Raw genomic sequence first — 17,050 nt, forward strand, 5'->3', positions numbered from 1 at the left:
AGAGAGGAGAGAGGAGAGGCTTGGCCCAGATGGAGTTGGAGCACGGGGGTGGAGTTTGGAGGCCTGGGAAGAGTTCAGGGTGGAAGGAGAGATCATTGCTGCGGAGAAGACATTCCATGTGACTGAGGGCAGGGCTTAGGGAGGAAGAGGCAGTCTGAGAGCTTGAGCGCTGGGCGGCCGTGATTGGAGGAAAGGGCTGGACCGTCCTGGGGGCCTCAGGAGCTGTGCTCTTGGCCACAGGAAGACCCTCCCTGAGTGCGGGGGGGGGGGGGGGGAGTGTAGAAGCAGGAAGTCTTTTTTACTTGAGAGTTCTATGCTGTCCCTGCAGCCCAGATCTATTTCCTTTCTTTCCTTGCAGCTGAGATTACTCTGTCTTCCGGAAGCCAGCTTTGTGCGTGCAGGTCGCAGGTAGGTCTGAGCCAGACCGCCCCCTCCCCCCATATTTCCTGGCTTCTGTCGGCTGCCTTTGCCATTGAGTCTCATTCTGACCTCATTGTGAGTGTCCTCCAGGTCTGCAGGTGCAGGTTTCCCTCCCAAGCCTGGCTCCCCGCCCCCACATCTTTTCCAGACTCCCAAGCACTTCCCAAACTTCCTGCCTCACTCTATCATTTCCCAGACTTCAGACTTTGCCCATAGGGATCCCGGAGTCCTGATCTCAGCCTCCCTATGAGAGGACCCAGGGGCTTGGGTTCCCTGTCCCCACCTCCTGGTGAGAGATGGAGTTGTCCAGCCTTCCAGGATCCCGGAGTCCGCCCTTGCCGCCCCTAGTGCTCCACCTTGGACAGTTACCAAAGCTTACCCTGCCCCCTTACCTGAACCCGTGGCCCTCGGGCCAGTTCCCTATCAAACCCCAGGCGTGGGGCTCTCTGCTGGCTCCAGTCTCCCTCGAGGGATTCCAAGCCTGAGCTTGAGCAGAGGGTCCCAGGAGCCCTCCCTAGCTCTAGTTCGACCTCAGGACACAGTCTTCCTGCTTTCCCAGGCTCAGCCCGAGCGCTTCTGCCCCAGTGCTGTCCTATGTGCCCTGAGCCCTGTAGCTCTGCTCCCCTTCCTTCCCCAGGGCAGCTGCTCCTGCCTCCCTGCCCCCACTTCTTTCAGAGCCCTCGGGGCTGAATCCCAGACTGGATTTGGTCTCCAGGCTCTGGCTTCCCCTGGTCATTGCTGGGCTGCTCCATCCCAGAGCCCTCCCCATCCTTAACCCTCCTTTGCTTCTCTCCCTCCTAGATCAGTCAGTCAGTCTGAGTTCTGTATGTTAGGGGGGGGAAGGGCATGCTGGGAGGGCAGAGGCTCTGAGTGCTCTCATCCCTGCTGGGATCCCAAGCCCCTTCTGTCTTTGGGCCTCTAGGAGAATGTGGAGAGGAGAAGGCAGAAGAGGAGTAAGAGAGGAAGGGGAGTAGGCTTCCTGTGCAGACCCTCTTCCCTTCCAAGCCTGCCCCTCTCTGCTGCCTCCCTCCCTCTGTAGGTTGGAGTCTCTCCCCTGAGTGAGGCCAGAGCCTTTATGACTCCTGTGGGAACTCACTCTCTCTAAATCTCTGTAGGCCAGCTTCCTCCCTAGGGAAAGAAGGGAGACATCTCCCCCTCTGGGATCCTTCTCCCTCCCCAACTCAGTCTGCAGGGGACCAAGGGTTGTCCCAAGCAGGTATTGGGTCAAGTCCAGACACCAAAGTGGGAGGGACATTAGAACAATTTTATTATGAGGGTCAACAAATAGCTGTCCCCCAGAGTATGGACACAAAGGAGGTCAGCATGGGACTAAGATTACACTGTTGTGGGGTGTGGATTTATAGATCAAATTGATCCTGAGGTATCCCAAAGAATTACAAGAAGCAGTGACTCAGTTTTATTGTAATGACCACAGGGAGAACATCATGGAGGTGTCTCAAATGGGGGGGGGGTGAAGAATAGTTATATTAATAATAAAAAATAGGCTAGTTCCTCATTATCTTAATCCCCTCCTTGTGGGAGGTACATAGGAGGTCTTAATCCTAATTTGGACTTCCTGGGGTTCTAAGACAAGCACCCAGGCAGGTACCCTTTTCCTTTGAGGTGTCTTTTTGGGGTTTATACATCCTGAGGTGAACCTAAGGACACGTTTGGCCCTTTCTGCACATGTTCCTAAAGACAGGCTTAAACTTATCACACCCAGAGGGTCTCTGTGTTTTTGATATCTCTTCCTTTAAGATGGTTAATGGTCCCTAATGGTGAGGGTTGAAAGGGACAGACCCTCTCTGGTACTATAAGAACTCAAGCCTCAGTTTATCTGTTAACCCCTTTTTGCCTCCTCCATTTACAGGGTGGAGGAGATGGGCTTTTGTATGCTGAGCTAAAGAAGAGAGGGACTTTCTAGGTGGCTCCAGGCTGTCCCATGTTTATCAGAAAGGTGTAGAATAAAAACCTTCCTGGTTAGGTGTGTGTGACATTTGTCAGTAACAGCTTTGGCTGTTGCTCCATTTGTGGGGCCATAAAGGTTGGGGGAAGCAGGAGCCTGAGGTGGATAAAGACCAGAGACAAGATGGAGGAACTTACAAAAATGGAGTCAACATTGGTTCCTTTGCTACCTACACAGGGAGCCTGGAGCTAGAGGGAATGGCCCCTGGGAGCCTCAGACCTCCACCTCAGGTAAGTGCAGTCTCTGCACAGACTCTACCAACATCAGGCATTGAAACTATTTTCATAGACATAAGGGATGGTCTATGAAGCTTCCTTATGGATTTTTAAAATTTTAATTTAATTAAAAATTTTTTCCATTTAAATATTTTATTATTTTCCAGTTACATGGATTGTTTCTTTCCAAAAATATGCATTGAGTGAAAAAAAAATGCAAAAGAAGGTAGTCTAGCAGTACCAGATCCCAAACTGTATTATCTTTTGCTGACTTAAGAAATAGAGAGGTGGATCAGTGGAATAGAAGAGGTACAAATTATACTATGGTAAGTGTCTATGGTAATCTAGTATATGATAAGCCCAAAGATCCAAGTTTTTGAAACAAAAACTCATTGATTGACAAAAGCTACTGGGAAAACTGGAAAACAGTATGGCAAAAACTAGGTCTAGAGCAACATCTCACACTTTATACCAAGAGAAGGTCAAAATGGGTAAATGATTTAGACATAAACAGTGATACCACAGGCAAATTAAAGAAAACATGGCGTAATTTTTGTCTCAAAGAAATCAAATCTATGTGAAAAAATGCTCTAAATCATTTTTGATCAGAGAAATGGAAATTAATACAACTCTGAGGTACCACCTCACACTTATCAGAGTGGCTAATATGACCAAAAAGGAAAGTGTCGGGTGTTGGGAGGATGTGAGAAAACTGGAAGCTAATCCAGTGTTGGTAGTTGTGACCTGGTCCAACCAAAGAAAGAACTGATATTGACTGAACATAGATTGAAGCATGCTGGTCTTCACTTTCGGTCATTTTTTTTCTTTTTTATTCATGTCTTCTTATATAAAATGACTAATATGAAAACCTTTTCTATAATTGTGCATGTATAACCTGTATCTGATAGCTTACCCCCTTAAAGACCAGCAGGTAAGGGAGAGAGGGAAGAAGGGATAGAATTTGGAACTCAAAACTTTAAATCAAAGTGTTTATTTAAAAAATAGGCATTAAGTTGAACATAGTAGTAACAACATTGCCCTGCTTTCTTCTTTATTTTAAGCTAATTCATTGGCCCTTACTATCTTGAGCAGCATACCCCCTGCTCCCAAATTGGTGCCATTCTCTATTTGATTTCAGTTCCTTCTCATTAGAACTGACTGATAAAGATGAACACTTCACTCATTAGTCTTTGTTCCCTAGGAATCCTGTGTTTGCTCACTCTCTTAATGCCTGCCTACCATGGTTTCCCCTCACCCCCGACACAGATACACACACAGAAACACACAACACACACACGGGGCTTCTTCTCCCAACCTTTGTTTCCTGTGGCCAAGCTCTCCCTTGTAGCAACTGAAGGTCCAGGAAACCCCTTCCCTTGAGTTGTTTCTGGACAGTTCTGGAGCAGAGCCCCAGGGTTTCCCAAGCTCTTATACTTTGCAGTGTTGTCAGGAGAGCAGAGACTGTCCTCCTGCTGAATCTCATATCTTTCTGTTGTAAGGGCTAAAATTCTAGCTATACTATCTAAAATCTAATGAGTGGTCGCCAATAAATTATAAGCTTTATCAAGAGTATTTAAGTGTTTAAGTATTTATTACAGAGCATTAGGATCAGAGAGAAAGGTAAAAATCTAACTATTTCTAAGAGACCCCATCATCTGACCCATCATGGCGAGGTCATGAACCAAAAAAGACAGCACCCCTCTGCCAGCATCCGCTTCCTACTTCGTGTCTTCCTCCCAGAAATGGGAGGCTCCTCAAGTTGATTGGCTGGTATCTTTGATAGACAGTACCCACGAGCAAACGTCACTTCCTGACACCAAGGACCTTGACAGCGTGGCTTGCCCTCAGAGGCCTTCTCCTCATGGCAGAGCTTTTCTACAGTAAGTCTCCAGCAGGTGGCGCCATTTCGATCATTACACTGTTTCAGGTCACATAAGCTTCATAAGTTTTACTGAACCTCTTTCATTTCATTTACCATTTCTTGGATCAGGTCAAGCATTTTAAAAGGCCCTAGATATACAAGCCAAAGATTTCTGGAACAGAAAGCTTAATGTAAATGGGCCCTTTTACAGAATAACCTAAAGTCCAGGGAGTAAGCTGGGGAATCTTTGGGAGGGGATAATTTGCTTGGGGGAGATCCATAAGAAAATCATGAGTCTGGAATTGACAAAGATCGGTTAGCTCCAGGCAATTCATTGGCCTGGGAATGGGGAGTAGCTGAGGATCAGGCAGTTCTCAGTAAATTGTAATTATCAATTCCATAATAAGACATTGCTCGTAAGTAATCATATGAAAAGGTTTTCTCAAAATTCAAGCAGGTTCTTCCTGACTGTGGTTTCAAGACTTGACTCTGACACTCAGAAAGGTTATAACCTTTGGGCAAATCCTTTCCCTGAGTTTCAATTTCTTCCTGTAAATTGGTGAGGGCTGCAATATTTAATTCTGAATTACATTTCATCTCTATTTCCTATGCCTTTTGGTGGCTTAGGAGTTGGTGACCTTCAAGGATGTGGCTGTGGATTTCACCCAGGAGGAGTGGGGCCTCTTGGACCATCCTCAGAAGGAGTTATACAAGGAGGTCATGCTGGAGAATGCCCAGAACCTGCTCTCTCTGGGTAAGGACACTTCCCCTGGTAACTCTGAGTCTGCAAGCAAAGGAAATATCTTCATTCCTGAGTAGGTAGGGCTTGAAACATCAATGAAATACTCAAATGGGAAAGGTGCCCAAGGCACAAGGGCCTTCCTACTGCTTGGTTTTCCTAGAGAAAGTCTTTGCATTGTGGAACAAGAGCCTGAGTGTCTCCTTTGTTGCTCCTGAAGTTGCTCCTGATGTTAGTGAGGTTCACTCACTCCCCCTCTCTTTCCCCCTCTTCCTCTACCCTCTATAGGCTTTTTTCTTGTTTCCTTCATGTGAGATATCCCTCCCCATTCCACCTCTCCCCTCCCCCGTCCCTCAGTCTATTCCTCTTACCCCTCACCCCTATTTTAAAGATGTCATCTTGGGTTAGTTAGGTGGCACAGTAGATAAAGCACTATCCCTGGGCCCAGGAGGCCCAGAGCCCAAATCCAGCCCCAGACACCAGACAACCCACCCTGTTTGCTCCACAAAGGGCAAGGATACACAAAAAATAAATGCTTTAAAAATACCATCCCTTCATATTCAGTTAAGACCTGTGTCCTCTGTGTATTCCTTGCTGAAAAAGTTCTTATGAGTTGGAAGTATTATTTTCTCATGTATGACTATAAACAGTTTAACCTTTTAATGTCCCCTGTGATTTCTTTTCCCTGTTTACCTTTTTATGATTCTTCAGGGTCTTGTATCTGAAAGTCAAATTTTCTATTCAGTTCAAGTCTTTTCATCACAAATGCCTGAAAGTCCTCTTTTTCTTTGAAGTCCCTTTTTTTTCCTCTGAAAGATTATACTCAGTTTTGCTGGGTACGTGATTTTTGGCTGTAGTCCCAGTTCCTTTGCCCTCTGGAATATATTCCATGCCCTCCGGTCCTTTAATGTAGAAGCTGCTAGATCTTGCTTTGTCCTTATTGGAGCTCCACAGTATTTGAATTCTTTTTTTTCTAGTTGCTTGCAATATTTTTTCCTTGACCTGGGAGTTCTGGAGTTTGGCTATAATATTCCTTGGAGGTTTTCCTTTTGGGATCTCTTTCAGGAGGTGATCAGTGGATTCTTTCAATTTCTATTTTAGCTTATGCTTCTGGAACATCAGGGCAATTTTCCCTCACAATCTCTTAGAGGATGTTGTCTAAGCTCTTGTTTTGGTCATGGTTTTCAGGTAGTCCAATGATTTTCAAATGATCTCTCTTTCATTTATTTTCCAGGTCAGCTGTTTTTCCAGGGAGATATTTCACATTGCCCTCTATTTTTTTATTCAATTGTATTTGCTTTACCGTGTCTTGGTTTCTCATAACGCACTAGCTTCCATCTGTTCAATCCTAATTCTTAGGCAATTATTTTCATCAGACAGTTTTTTAATCTCCTTTTCCATTTGGCTTTTCAAACTGTTGACTTTTTTCTCATGACTCTCCTGCATCACTCTCATTTCCCTTTCCATTCTTTCCTCCTTTTCTCTACTTTTTCTTTCTATTTCTCCTACTTTCTCTTCAGAGTCCCTTTTGAGAGCTTCCATGGTCTGAAACCAGTTCATATTTTTCTTGGAAGCCTTGGATGTAGGGGCCCTGTGGTTGATTTCTTCATCTGAGGGTGCCCCTTGATCATTCTTGTCACTGAAGAAGCTTTCTATAGTTCTGAACTTTCTTTGCTTGCTCATCTTTTACTTGACTTTAAACTCTCTTCTGGGGGGCCCTGTTTTTTGGTTTCACTACTATTTCCAGCTTCAGAGGGTCCCAGGTGTTTTGGTTTGAGGGAGGGCAGGTTTTACTCTTGCCTGGCCTGTTTTCTGATCTGAAGATAACCTCAAGCCTACTTACTAAATAATCAACCAGAAAAGCTTTCTGTGGTGTGGTTCTTAGCTTTGAGAAACCTGCCCCCCTCCCTGACCTGGACCTCCAACCGCTCAGGATTTCTTCCTGGTTAACCACTGGGGTTGGACAGCCGAATTCCTCCCTAGGTCCCTCTGATACCCCTTCACTTCCCCCCGCACAGCCTCAGCCAGCCGTTCAGCCCTCTCACCTGACTGCACACTCAGTTCTAGAAGACACTTGTGCTGTAGCTGATTCAGGGGCTCTGGGGTAAATTCCTCCGGCAGCATGGCTTGGGTCTCTGTTGGCGGGATCATGGGGATGGACTTTAGTCGTAGCCAGGCCTGGCCACCTATAATCTATCTATAGCTGGAGAATAATCTCAGCCTGTATTTTTGTGTGTTTTTCTCCTCCAGGGTTCTTTTATTGCTGTTTTTGGGATATTTGTATCAGGAGCTCTGTGCATTTAATGTCTTTCCTCCTGTGTTTAATGTCTTTCCTCTCCTTTACTTTCTAATTATTGGAATCATTGGAATGAATCCATCTTCCTATGGAAAAGGTGCATCAACCCCTAATTTTCATTTTCCAAGGTCCGCGTTAATCAGGCTCAAGGCTGCTTTGGGCCAATAACCTTTTTTACCCAGTTTTGGGATTAGAAGTTTCTTCCAAAATGGAACATAACAAGATGGGGCGAGGTGGGGGATTGGGGGTAGTGGTTTTGGCTATTTATCAGAACTGGTTGTAGAAAACATGCTGTTTTGGGTTACTTGCGTTACAAGCATTAATAGTGGAGTATGGACTCACATGTGTGAACATAACGGGATGAACCTCAAAATCAATTGGCCCTGCATCCCCTCTCCTTTCCCTAAAGAGAGCTAAATGACAAGTTTTCCCCCATCCTCATCTCTGATTTCCCTACCCAGGGCTTCCAGTTCCCAGAGAAGATGTAATTTCTTATTTTGAGCAAAGAGAAGCACCAAGGATGTTGGAGCAAGAAGGCCTGAGGAGCTGCTGTCCAGGTGAGTGAGGTAAAAGCAAGTTTAAGAGAGTAGTGATTACAAGAGACCTCTAGGGATTGTGGTGAAGCAAGTGCTAGATTTGAGGGCAGGAAGACCTGCCTTGGAATTCTTTTTCAGATATTTCTTAGCAGTGGCTTCCTGGGCTAACCACTGAGCTTCAGTTTCCTGATCTGGAAAATGATTGGGTTGGACTCCATGTCCTTTTAGCTGGCTTTCAGGGATCATCTATGGTCCTGTAAGAAGTCCTTGTTTGAAATTTGGAGGAATGCATAAAACTGCATACCCTCAGAGCCACCCATACAGCTACTATGTCTGTGTCCCCAAGAGATCATAAAAAGGGGAAAAGGACCCACATGTACAAAAGTATTTATAGCTGCTTTTTTTGTGGTGGCAAAGAATTGGAAATTGAGGGGCTGACCATCCATTGGGCAATGGCTAAACAAATTGTGGTACATGAATGTAATAGAATGTTGTAAGAAATAGTAAGCAGGTAGATTTCAGAAAAACCTGAAATGAGCAGAACTGAGAGAACTTTGTACACAGTAGCAGCAACTTTGTGTGATGATCAACTGTAATAGACGTGACTCTTCTCAGCAATATAGTGATCTGTTAGGGAGATGTCAAATCATTGCCTTGCCATAATGAGGGCCCAGAGGAGATTAAGGAGCCTACATTTGTAGTATAGGCAGCCTGGATTCATGATTTTCTCTCCCTCAGTCAGTAGCACATGAGTGTGGGGTAAAAGCTGCTGCCTTTTGTGGCTGAATCTCTGTCCCATTCTTGGAGAAATGTTGGCCAGGTGTATGGAGGTGACCACTATCTCAGTTTAGGAAGCTGGGCGGTAGAACTTAACAGCTATCCCATAGCATGAGATCCTTAGAGATCAAGAAAGAAGCCTCTGTGATCTTCAATTCTGGGTCTGGTCAAGTTTCATCAGGGCTAGAACCTGACAAAGGTGACTATTTTGGGATGATTAAATGCAAGAAATAGACAAACATGGCTGAGGCCTGAAGGTGCAGTTAACAACCAGGAGAGAGACGAGAAAATAGGAATTGAGGTAAAGGGCAGGGGCCCAGTCAGGACATCAGTAAACAATGGTGAAGCATCCTCTGGGTTTTTTGTTTTCTTGTTTTGTTTTGTTTTTTTGCAGGGCAATGAGGGTTAAGTGACTTGCCCAGGGTCACACAGCTAGTAAGTGTCAAGTGTCTGAGGCCGGATTTGAACTCAGGTCCTGAATCCAGGGCCGGTGCTTTACCACTGTGCCACCTAGCTGCCCCAGCATCCTCTGTTTTTAGGCATTGTGCTAAGCCATGAGGATACAAAGGAAGGCAAAAGACAGTCCTTGCTGTCTTGCTGAGGTGCTCAGTATCTATTGCAAACACTAACAGAGGAAGAGAAAATGGAAAGAATGAAAGTGGATACAATATGTCTAGTACTGTGGACAGAGCATGCCCAGTCAAACGGTTTGTATTTTAGTCTGAGCTGCTGAGATTTGGGTCCAGTCACCAGCCATTCTAAGGTCATGGCCTGAGTTCTCAATGTAATGAATATGCGGGCCCTTTCTGTGTCACAGATTTGTTGTGAGGATCCAATGTGTTTGATTATGAATTTCTTTGTAAATTAAATCATCCTTGAGATGTGGGCTAATGACATTGTAAAATGATTGCTTCTGCCCATGTAAGTTTGGAGATTTTTTTTCTTTCCTGGGGAAAATGAGGTTTTGTTCTGCCAATGGATGGAAGGGAGTGTGTGTGTATATATGTGTGTGTGTGTGTGTGTGTGTGTGGTATCAATGTATATTTATTTTGTTTTTTGCTTCTTTCAGAAGGAAAGATCAGGCTTGAAATAAAGGAGAGTAGTGCAGAGCTAAGCCTTTTTCTGGAAGAAACTCACAAGCTTCAGAAGAGAGAAATCTGTGCTGCACATGAGAGAATCCCCATTGGAGAGAAACTGTATGACTGTAATCAGTGTGGAAAGGCTTTCAGATCCAGCTCCAATCTTGCTTCCCATCAGAGAAACTACACAGGAGAGAAAACTTATGAATGTAATGAATGTAGAAAGGCTTTCAAATATAGGAAGAATGTCGATAGCCATCAGAGGATCCATACTGGAGAGAAACCTTACGAATGCAATCAGTGTGGAAAGGCTTTTACACGAAAGTCTACTCTTAACGAACATCAGAGAATTCACACTGGAGAGAAACCTTATGAATGTCAACAGTGTGGAAAGGCATTTACTGGAAGCTCTAAACTTTATGTGCATCAGAGAATCCACACTGGAGAGAAACCTTATGAATGTCAACAATGTGGAAAGACTTATAAACATAGGAGTAGTCTCAATATGCATCAGATAATCCATACTGGAGAGAAACCTTATGGATGTAAACAGTGTGGAAAGGCTTTTACACTAAAGTCTATTCTTAAAAACCATCAGAGTGTCCACACTGGAGAGAAACCTTATGAATGTAATCAGTGTGGAAATGCTTTTACATTTAGGTCTAGTCTTAATAAACATCAGAGTATCCACACTGGAGAGAAACCTTATGAATGTAATCAATGTGGAAAGACTTTTACATTTAGGTCTAGTCTTAACAAACATCAGAGAATCCACTCTGGAGAGCCCCCTTATGAATGCAATCAGTGTGGAAAGGCTTTTATATTTAGATCTAGTCTTAAGGAACACCAGAGAATTCACACTGGAGAGAAACCTTATGAATGTAAAAAATGTGGAAAGGCATTTACAGGAAGCTCTAAACTTTATGTGCATCAGAGAATCCACACTGGAGAGAAACCTTATGAATGTCAACAATGTGGAAAGACTTATAAACATAGGAGTAGTCTCAATATGCATCAGATAATCCATACTGGAGAGAAACCTTATGAATGTAAGCAGTGTGGAAAGGCTTTTACACTAAAGTCTGTTCTTAAAAAACATCAGAGTGTCCACACTGGAGAGAAACCTTATGAATGTAATCAATGTGGAAAGGCTTTTACATTCAGGTCTAGTCTTAATAAACATCAGAGTATCCACACTGGAGAGAAACCTTATGAATGTAATCAATGTGGAAAGGCTTTTACATTTAGGTCTAGTCTTAACGAACATCAGAGAATCCACTCTGGAGAGCCCCCTTATGAATGTAAACAGTGTGGAAAGGCTTTTACACGAACATCTAGTCTTAACGAACATCAGAGAATTCACACTGGAGAGAAACCTTATGAATGTAAACAATGTGGAAAGGCATTTACAGGAAGCTCTAGACTTTATGTGCATCAGAAAATCCACACTAGAGAGAAACCTTATGAATGTCAACAATGTGGAAAGACTTATAAACATAGGATTAGTCTCACTGTGCATCAGAGAATCCACACTGGAGAGAAACCTTATGAATGTCAACAATGTGGAAAGACTTATAAACATAGGAGTAGTCTCAATATGCATCAGATAAGCCATACTGGAGAGAAACCTTATGAATGTAAACAATGTGGAAAGACTTTTACACTAAAGTCTATTCTTAACAAACATCAGAGTGTTCACACTGGAGAGAAACCTTATGAGTGTCATCAATGTGGAAAGGCTTTTACATTTAGGTCTAGTCTTAATGAACATCAGAGAATCCACACTGGAGAGAAACCTTATGAATGTCATCAATGTGGAAAGGCTTTTATATTTAGATCGAGTCTTAATGAACATCAGAGAATCCACACTGGAAAGCTGCCTTATGAATGCAATCAGTGTGGAAAGGCTTTTACACGAAAGTCTCGTCTTAACGAACATCAGAGAATTCATACTGGAGAGAAACCTTATGAATGTAAACAATGTGGAAAAGCATTTATAGGAAGCTCTAGACTTTGTGTGCATCAGAGAATCCACACTAGAGAGAAACTTTATGAATGTAAACAATATGGAAAGACTTATGAACATAAGATTAGTCTTAATATGCATCAGAGAATCCACACTGGAGAAAAACCTTATGAATGTAAACAATGTGGAAAGACTTATAAACACAGGATTAGTCTCAATAGGCATCAGATAATCCATACTGGAGAGAAACCTTATGAATGTAAAGAATGTGGAAAGGCTTTTACTCAGAGGGCTCATCTTAATATACATCAGAGAATTCACACTGGAGAGAAACTTTATGAATGTAATCAATGTGGAAAGGCCTTTACATTTAGGTCTCTTCTTAACAAACATCAGAGAATCCACACTGGAGAGAAACCTTATGAATGCAATCAGTGTGGAAAGACTTTTACCCAAAAGTCTAGTCTTAAAAGGCATCAGGGAATCCACACTGGAGAGATGCCTTATGAATGTAAATAGTGAGGAAAGTCTTTTACACAGAGGGCTTTTCTTAATAAACATCAGAGAATCCACAATGGAGAGCGATTATGCCCACAGAATTATTAAACTGCCCATACCCTAGTCCCTGCAATACCAGTATCAAGTCTATTTCCAAAACTATTTATAACAGCTCTCTTTGTGCTAAAAAATAATTAGAAATTGCAGGGATACTGTCAATTGGGGAATGGTTGGACAAGTTGTAATATATGATTGTGATGGAATGCCACTGGGCTAGGAGAAAGGAATCTGTTTTCCACCTAGTCCTACCTGGTGGGGCTAGAGTAAGAATTCCACCTAGATAAGATGGTGTGTATATAGGGGGTGTGAATTATTTGGGAAATGTCAGAAATGTCCTTGAGAGACCTGGCTTTGTAAGGCTTTTATTTTTTTAAAGTAATAAACATTTTTATTTATAGTTTTGAGTACTAATTTTTATCCCTCCCTCCCCTCCCACTTAATCTGAGGCAAAATATAGTTTCCCTCTCCATCTCCCCCAACTAGATCTACTTTTGCCTCTGTTCTGACTGAAATAATCATTGCTACCTCTGCTTTCCTTGCTCCAGCTGAAGCAGAGTAGATCCCTCTCCAACTCTCTACATTCACCCTGCCTATATCACTCTGCCTCAAACTGTCCATATCTCTCCATGATATTTTTCATCTGCTCATCCTTCCCATTCTGACCCCCAACCCTCTCCTTTTCCACAACTGCCTTACCTATGATCACCCCCTTCCCCAATATCCCCTGCCCTGTATCAGTCCCCCCATTACCCTCCATTATCACCATCACAACCTGAACTTCCCTATAGGGTAAGATTGATTTCTATATCAAACTGAGTGTATTTGTTGTTCCCTCTTTGTGCCAACTTTGATGAGAGTAAGGTTTAATCTTTGCCCATGTCCCCTACCTTCCCCTCCATTATGATAATTTACTTATTCATTCATTTATTCATTGATTCATCTTTCTGTCTATTTGTTTATTTTTTCCTCTTTCTGTATGTGTATGTTCACCCCATTGTTTCTCCCTTCCTACTTCTTTCATGCAATTTCTTTTTAGCCCTTCATTTTCTTTTCTGTGGTGCTATATCATCAATGTCACCTTATGATCACACCCTCTGTCTGCATATACTCTTTTTTTTTGTTTGGGTTTTTTGGTGAGGCAATTGGGGTTAAGTGACTTGCCCAGGGTCACACAGCTAGTAAGTGTTAAGTGTCTGAGGCTGGATTTGAACTCAGGTCCTCCCGAATCCAGGGCCGGTGCTCTATCCACTCTGCCACCTAGCTGCCCCTGCATATACTCTTTTTAATCATTCTTGTATTACATTTTTTATGCTTACAAATTTGATTATACCTCAAATATTACCTTATGACCACAAGCTCTTTACATATACTTCTAATTGCATTAAAAATTACTTTTATAATAAAATTATTGAGAATTACAAACATTTCATCATGTAGATCTAGAAATAGGGTAACATTAAATGTCTTGTAGTTTTTCTTTCTTGTTTCTTTTTTACCTTATACTTATGTTTCACTTGAACCTTGTATTTGGATGTCAAATTTCCCATTCAACTCTGGCCTTTTAATAAAAAAAATTATTTAAATTCCTCTATTTCATTAAATGTCCATTTTCCCCTCTGAAAGAGTATATTCACTTTGGCTGGGTATGTAATCCTTTGTTGTAAAGCTAACTCCTTTGTCTTCCAGTATATTATATTCTAAGCTGTGGTAAAAAAAATATGAAAGTTTTTTTAACAGTCAGTTAGGATAACTGAAAGACGCCAGTTTTTCTTTAAGGACCACCCTTTCGGGGAGGAGACCAATGGCATGAGCTACGCACGCCAGTGTGCCTGCTGCACATGTCAGACTGCCTGCTATGCACTCGACTTCCGGGGTGCGAGCTGAAAAGGCAAGGAGAGAACGGAAGTGGGGCTTTTTCCTGCTCTGCTGGTCTCCTGACTGCGCGGCACAGACGGTCTCTCTCTCTCTCCAAAGGTGGCCTTCTCTTTTGGTGAGTTTTTATAAGGAATATAGACTAAGCCTAGACTTAAGACGATTTGTATTGTATTTCTACTTTCCTATCCTTCTAATCAACATCACCTTGTGACTACCATACAATAAAGGCTCTATCTAGAAAACCAGAAGCTTCTTCCATTTACTAGTCTGGGAGATAAATTAAGGGAAAGGTTAAGTAGGGGAGATTTATGATCTAATATCCAATTTTAACCTCACAAAGCCCTGTGATTCTTTAATGTGGAAGCTGCCAAGTCCTGTGTAATTCTGACTGTAGCTCCAAGGTATATGAATTGTTTCTTTTTGGGTGCTTGCAATACCTTTTCTTTGATCTGTGAGTTTTGAAATTTGCTTGTGATGTTCCTGGGAATTTTCATTTTGGGATCTCTTTCAGGCGATTATTGGTGGAATCTTTCAATATCTATTTTGGTAGTAATTGTGAAAACATTTTTGAAGCAGATAAAGTGAAGATTGATTGATGATGATAGATTGTTTGATGGCGTGATGATGATTGGAGGAAAATGAGGATTGATTAAAGATAATGATTGATGATTGATTGATCATAATGATGGAAAAAAACCTATACTACTAATTTTCCTGGGCTATTGTGAAGAAAATTCTTTGTCAAGATTAAGGTACTATCTAAAAGTTTTCTGTTACTGTTGTTACAGTAATCAACCTTATGGGTTTATTGTAAGGAAATCTCTCTCTAAAGTACTTTATCAATTTAGTTTACTATTTTTTAAAAAAATGACATCTCCCTGACTCCTTGGAGTACTCACCACAGTAGCTTTTCTAAATCATTTTATCCATCCCCATGTGAGAAAAGCTACTGTGGGGAGTGGCCCAAGGAGTCCATTAGGGAGATGTCAAATCATTGCCTTGCCATAATGAGGACCCAGATGAGATTAAGGAGCCTACATTTGTACTGTAGGCAGCCTGGATTCATGATTTTCTCTCCCTGGGTCAGGACCACATGAGGGTGGAGTAAAAACTGCTGCCAATCAGTGTGGAAAGGCTTTTCACAAGTCTAGTCTTAATGAACATCAGAGAATCCACTCTGGAGAGAAATCTTATGAATGTAAACAATGTGGAAAGTCTTTTACACAGAGGGCTTATCTTAATAGACATCAAAGAATCCACACTGGAGAGAAACCTTATAAATGTAATCAGTGTGGAAAGGCTTTTACAGGTAGCTTTAGTCTTTTTTTGTTGTTGGTTTTTGGTTTTTGGTTGGACAATGAGGGTTAAGTGACTTGCCCATGGTCACACAGCTAGTAAGTGTCAAGAGTCTGAGGTCGGATTTGAACTCAGGTCCTCCTGAATCCAGGGCCGGTGCTCTATCTACTGCACCACCTAGCTGCCTCCAGTAGCTCTAGTCTTAATGGGGGGAAACATTATTAATGTAAGCAATGTGGAAAGGCTTTTTAGATGACGGTCTAAACTTTATGTTAATCAGAGAATCCACACTGGAGAGAAACCTTATGAATGTAAACAATGTGGAAAGACTTATAAACATAGGATTAGCTTTAATAGGCATCAGATAATCCATACTGGAGAGAAACCTTAGGATATAATCAATGTGAAAAGGCTTTTACATGTAGATCTAGTCTTAACAGACATCAAATAATCCACACTGAAGAGACACCTTATGAATGTAAACAATGTCGATAATCTTTTACACAGAGGGCTTATCTTAATACACATGAGAGAATCCACAATGGAGAGCAAATAGGCCCAAAGAATTATTAAACTGCCCCCAAATCTGGGATCTTTGGGTTTATCAAACACTAGGTTCATTTGTTTCTTGACGTTATATACTTGATCTGTTCCACTGATCAACTTTTCTATTTGTTACCCACTATCAACTTCTTTCTCATGCTTCTTTCATTGACTGCCTGATATTCTTGTCAGGTAGTTCCTCCAGATGAATTGTATTATTACTTTTTCTAGCTCTACAAAGTAATTCTTTGGCAGTGTGACTGGTATAGCACTGAATACATAAAGTAATTTAGGTAGTATTCTCATATTTTTTATATTTTAGCTTGGATTACCCATGAATGATTAATATTTCCCCAAGGAGGAATGATTTGAATAAAATAAGAAATTATTCTTGTTCAAACATTAGTTTCTACCCATCAAGTATTTTCCTAAGAAAAGCCTTTTTTCTTGGCCTTCTAAACTACTTTCAAACATGGAAAAGACTGAACAGTTAACAATTATCAATTAAAAGTTAACAGCTGTACGGGGGCAGCTAGGTGGCGCAGTGGATAAAGCACTGGCCTTGGATTCAGGAGGACCTGAGTTGAAATCCGGCCTCAGACACTTGACACTTACTAGCTGTGTGACCCTGGGCAAGTCACTTAACCCTCATTGCCCCACCAAAAAAAAAAAAAGTTAACAGCTGTTAAACTAGAGAAAACATTATTTTAAAATATTTCTAGAGAATAGTTTTTAGACAAAGAAATAAAAGCTATCTATAGTCATATGAGAAAATGCTCTAAATCACTAGTGATTAGAAAAAAAGCAAATTAAAAAACCTATGAGGCACTACTTCACACCTACCAGATTGCTAATATGACAGAAAAGGAAAATGACAAATATTGAAGGGGGTGAGGGAAAATGGATATTAATGTGGAGTTGTG

The 17,050-nt window shown here is 41.9% G+C and overlaps 1 protein-coding gene across 1 annotated transcript; it reads left to right on the forward strand.

Annotated features, from left to right (window-relative positions):
• The first annotated feature begins 270 nt into the window (after window positions 1-270).
• LOC122750296 (zinc finger protein 850-like) lies at window positions 271-13,180 on the forward strand. Its single transcript, XM_043996988.1, has 5 exons — window positions 271-408; window positions 2,564-2,616; window positions 5,090-5,216; window positions 7,959-8,054; window positions 9,880-13,180. The coding sequence occupies exons 2-5, from the start codon at window positions 2,584-2,586 to the stop codon at window positions 12,372-12,374; spliced, it is 2,751 nt and encodes a 916-aa protein (XP_043852923.1). The 5' UTR covers window positions 271-408; window positions 2,564-2,583; the 3' UTR covers window positions 12,375-13,180.
• Window positions 13,181-17,050: the final 3,870 nt, after the last annotated feature.

Source organism: Dromiciops gliroides, chromosome 3 (genome assembly GCF_019393635.1).
Source record: "Dromiciops gliroides isolate mDroGli1 chromosome 3, mDroGli1.pri, whole genome shotgun sequence".
Lineage (NCBI taxonomy): Eukaryota > Metazoa > Chordata > Mammalia > Microbiotheria > Microbiotheriidae > Dromiciops > Dromiciops gliroides.

Bases quoted from the DNA above. Each gene is read 5' to 3' on its own strand.
- LOC122750296 (XM_043996988.1), top strand. From the start codon at position 2,584: ATGGCCCCTGGGAGCCTCAGACCTCCACCTCAG. The intron at 5,217-7,958 runs GTAAGGACACTT...TTCCCTACCCAG, and splicing joins CCAGAACCTGCTCTCTCTGG to GGCTTCCAGTTCCCAGAGAA. The intron at 8,055-9,879 runs GTGAGTGAGGTA...TGCTTCTTTCAG, and splicing joins CCTGAGGAGCTGCTGTCCAG to AAGGAAAGATCAGGCTTGAA.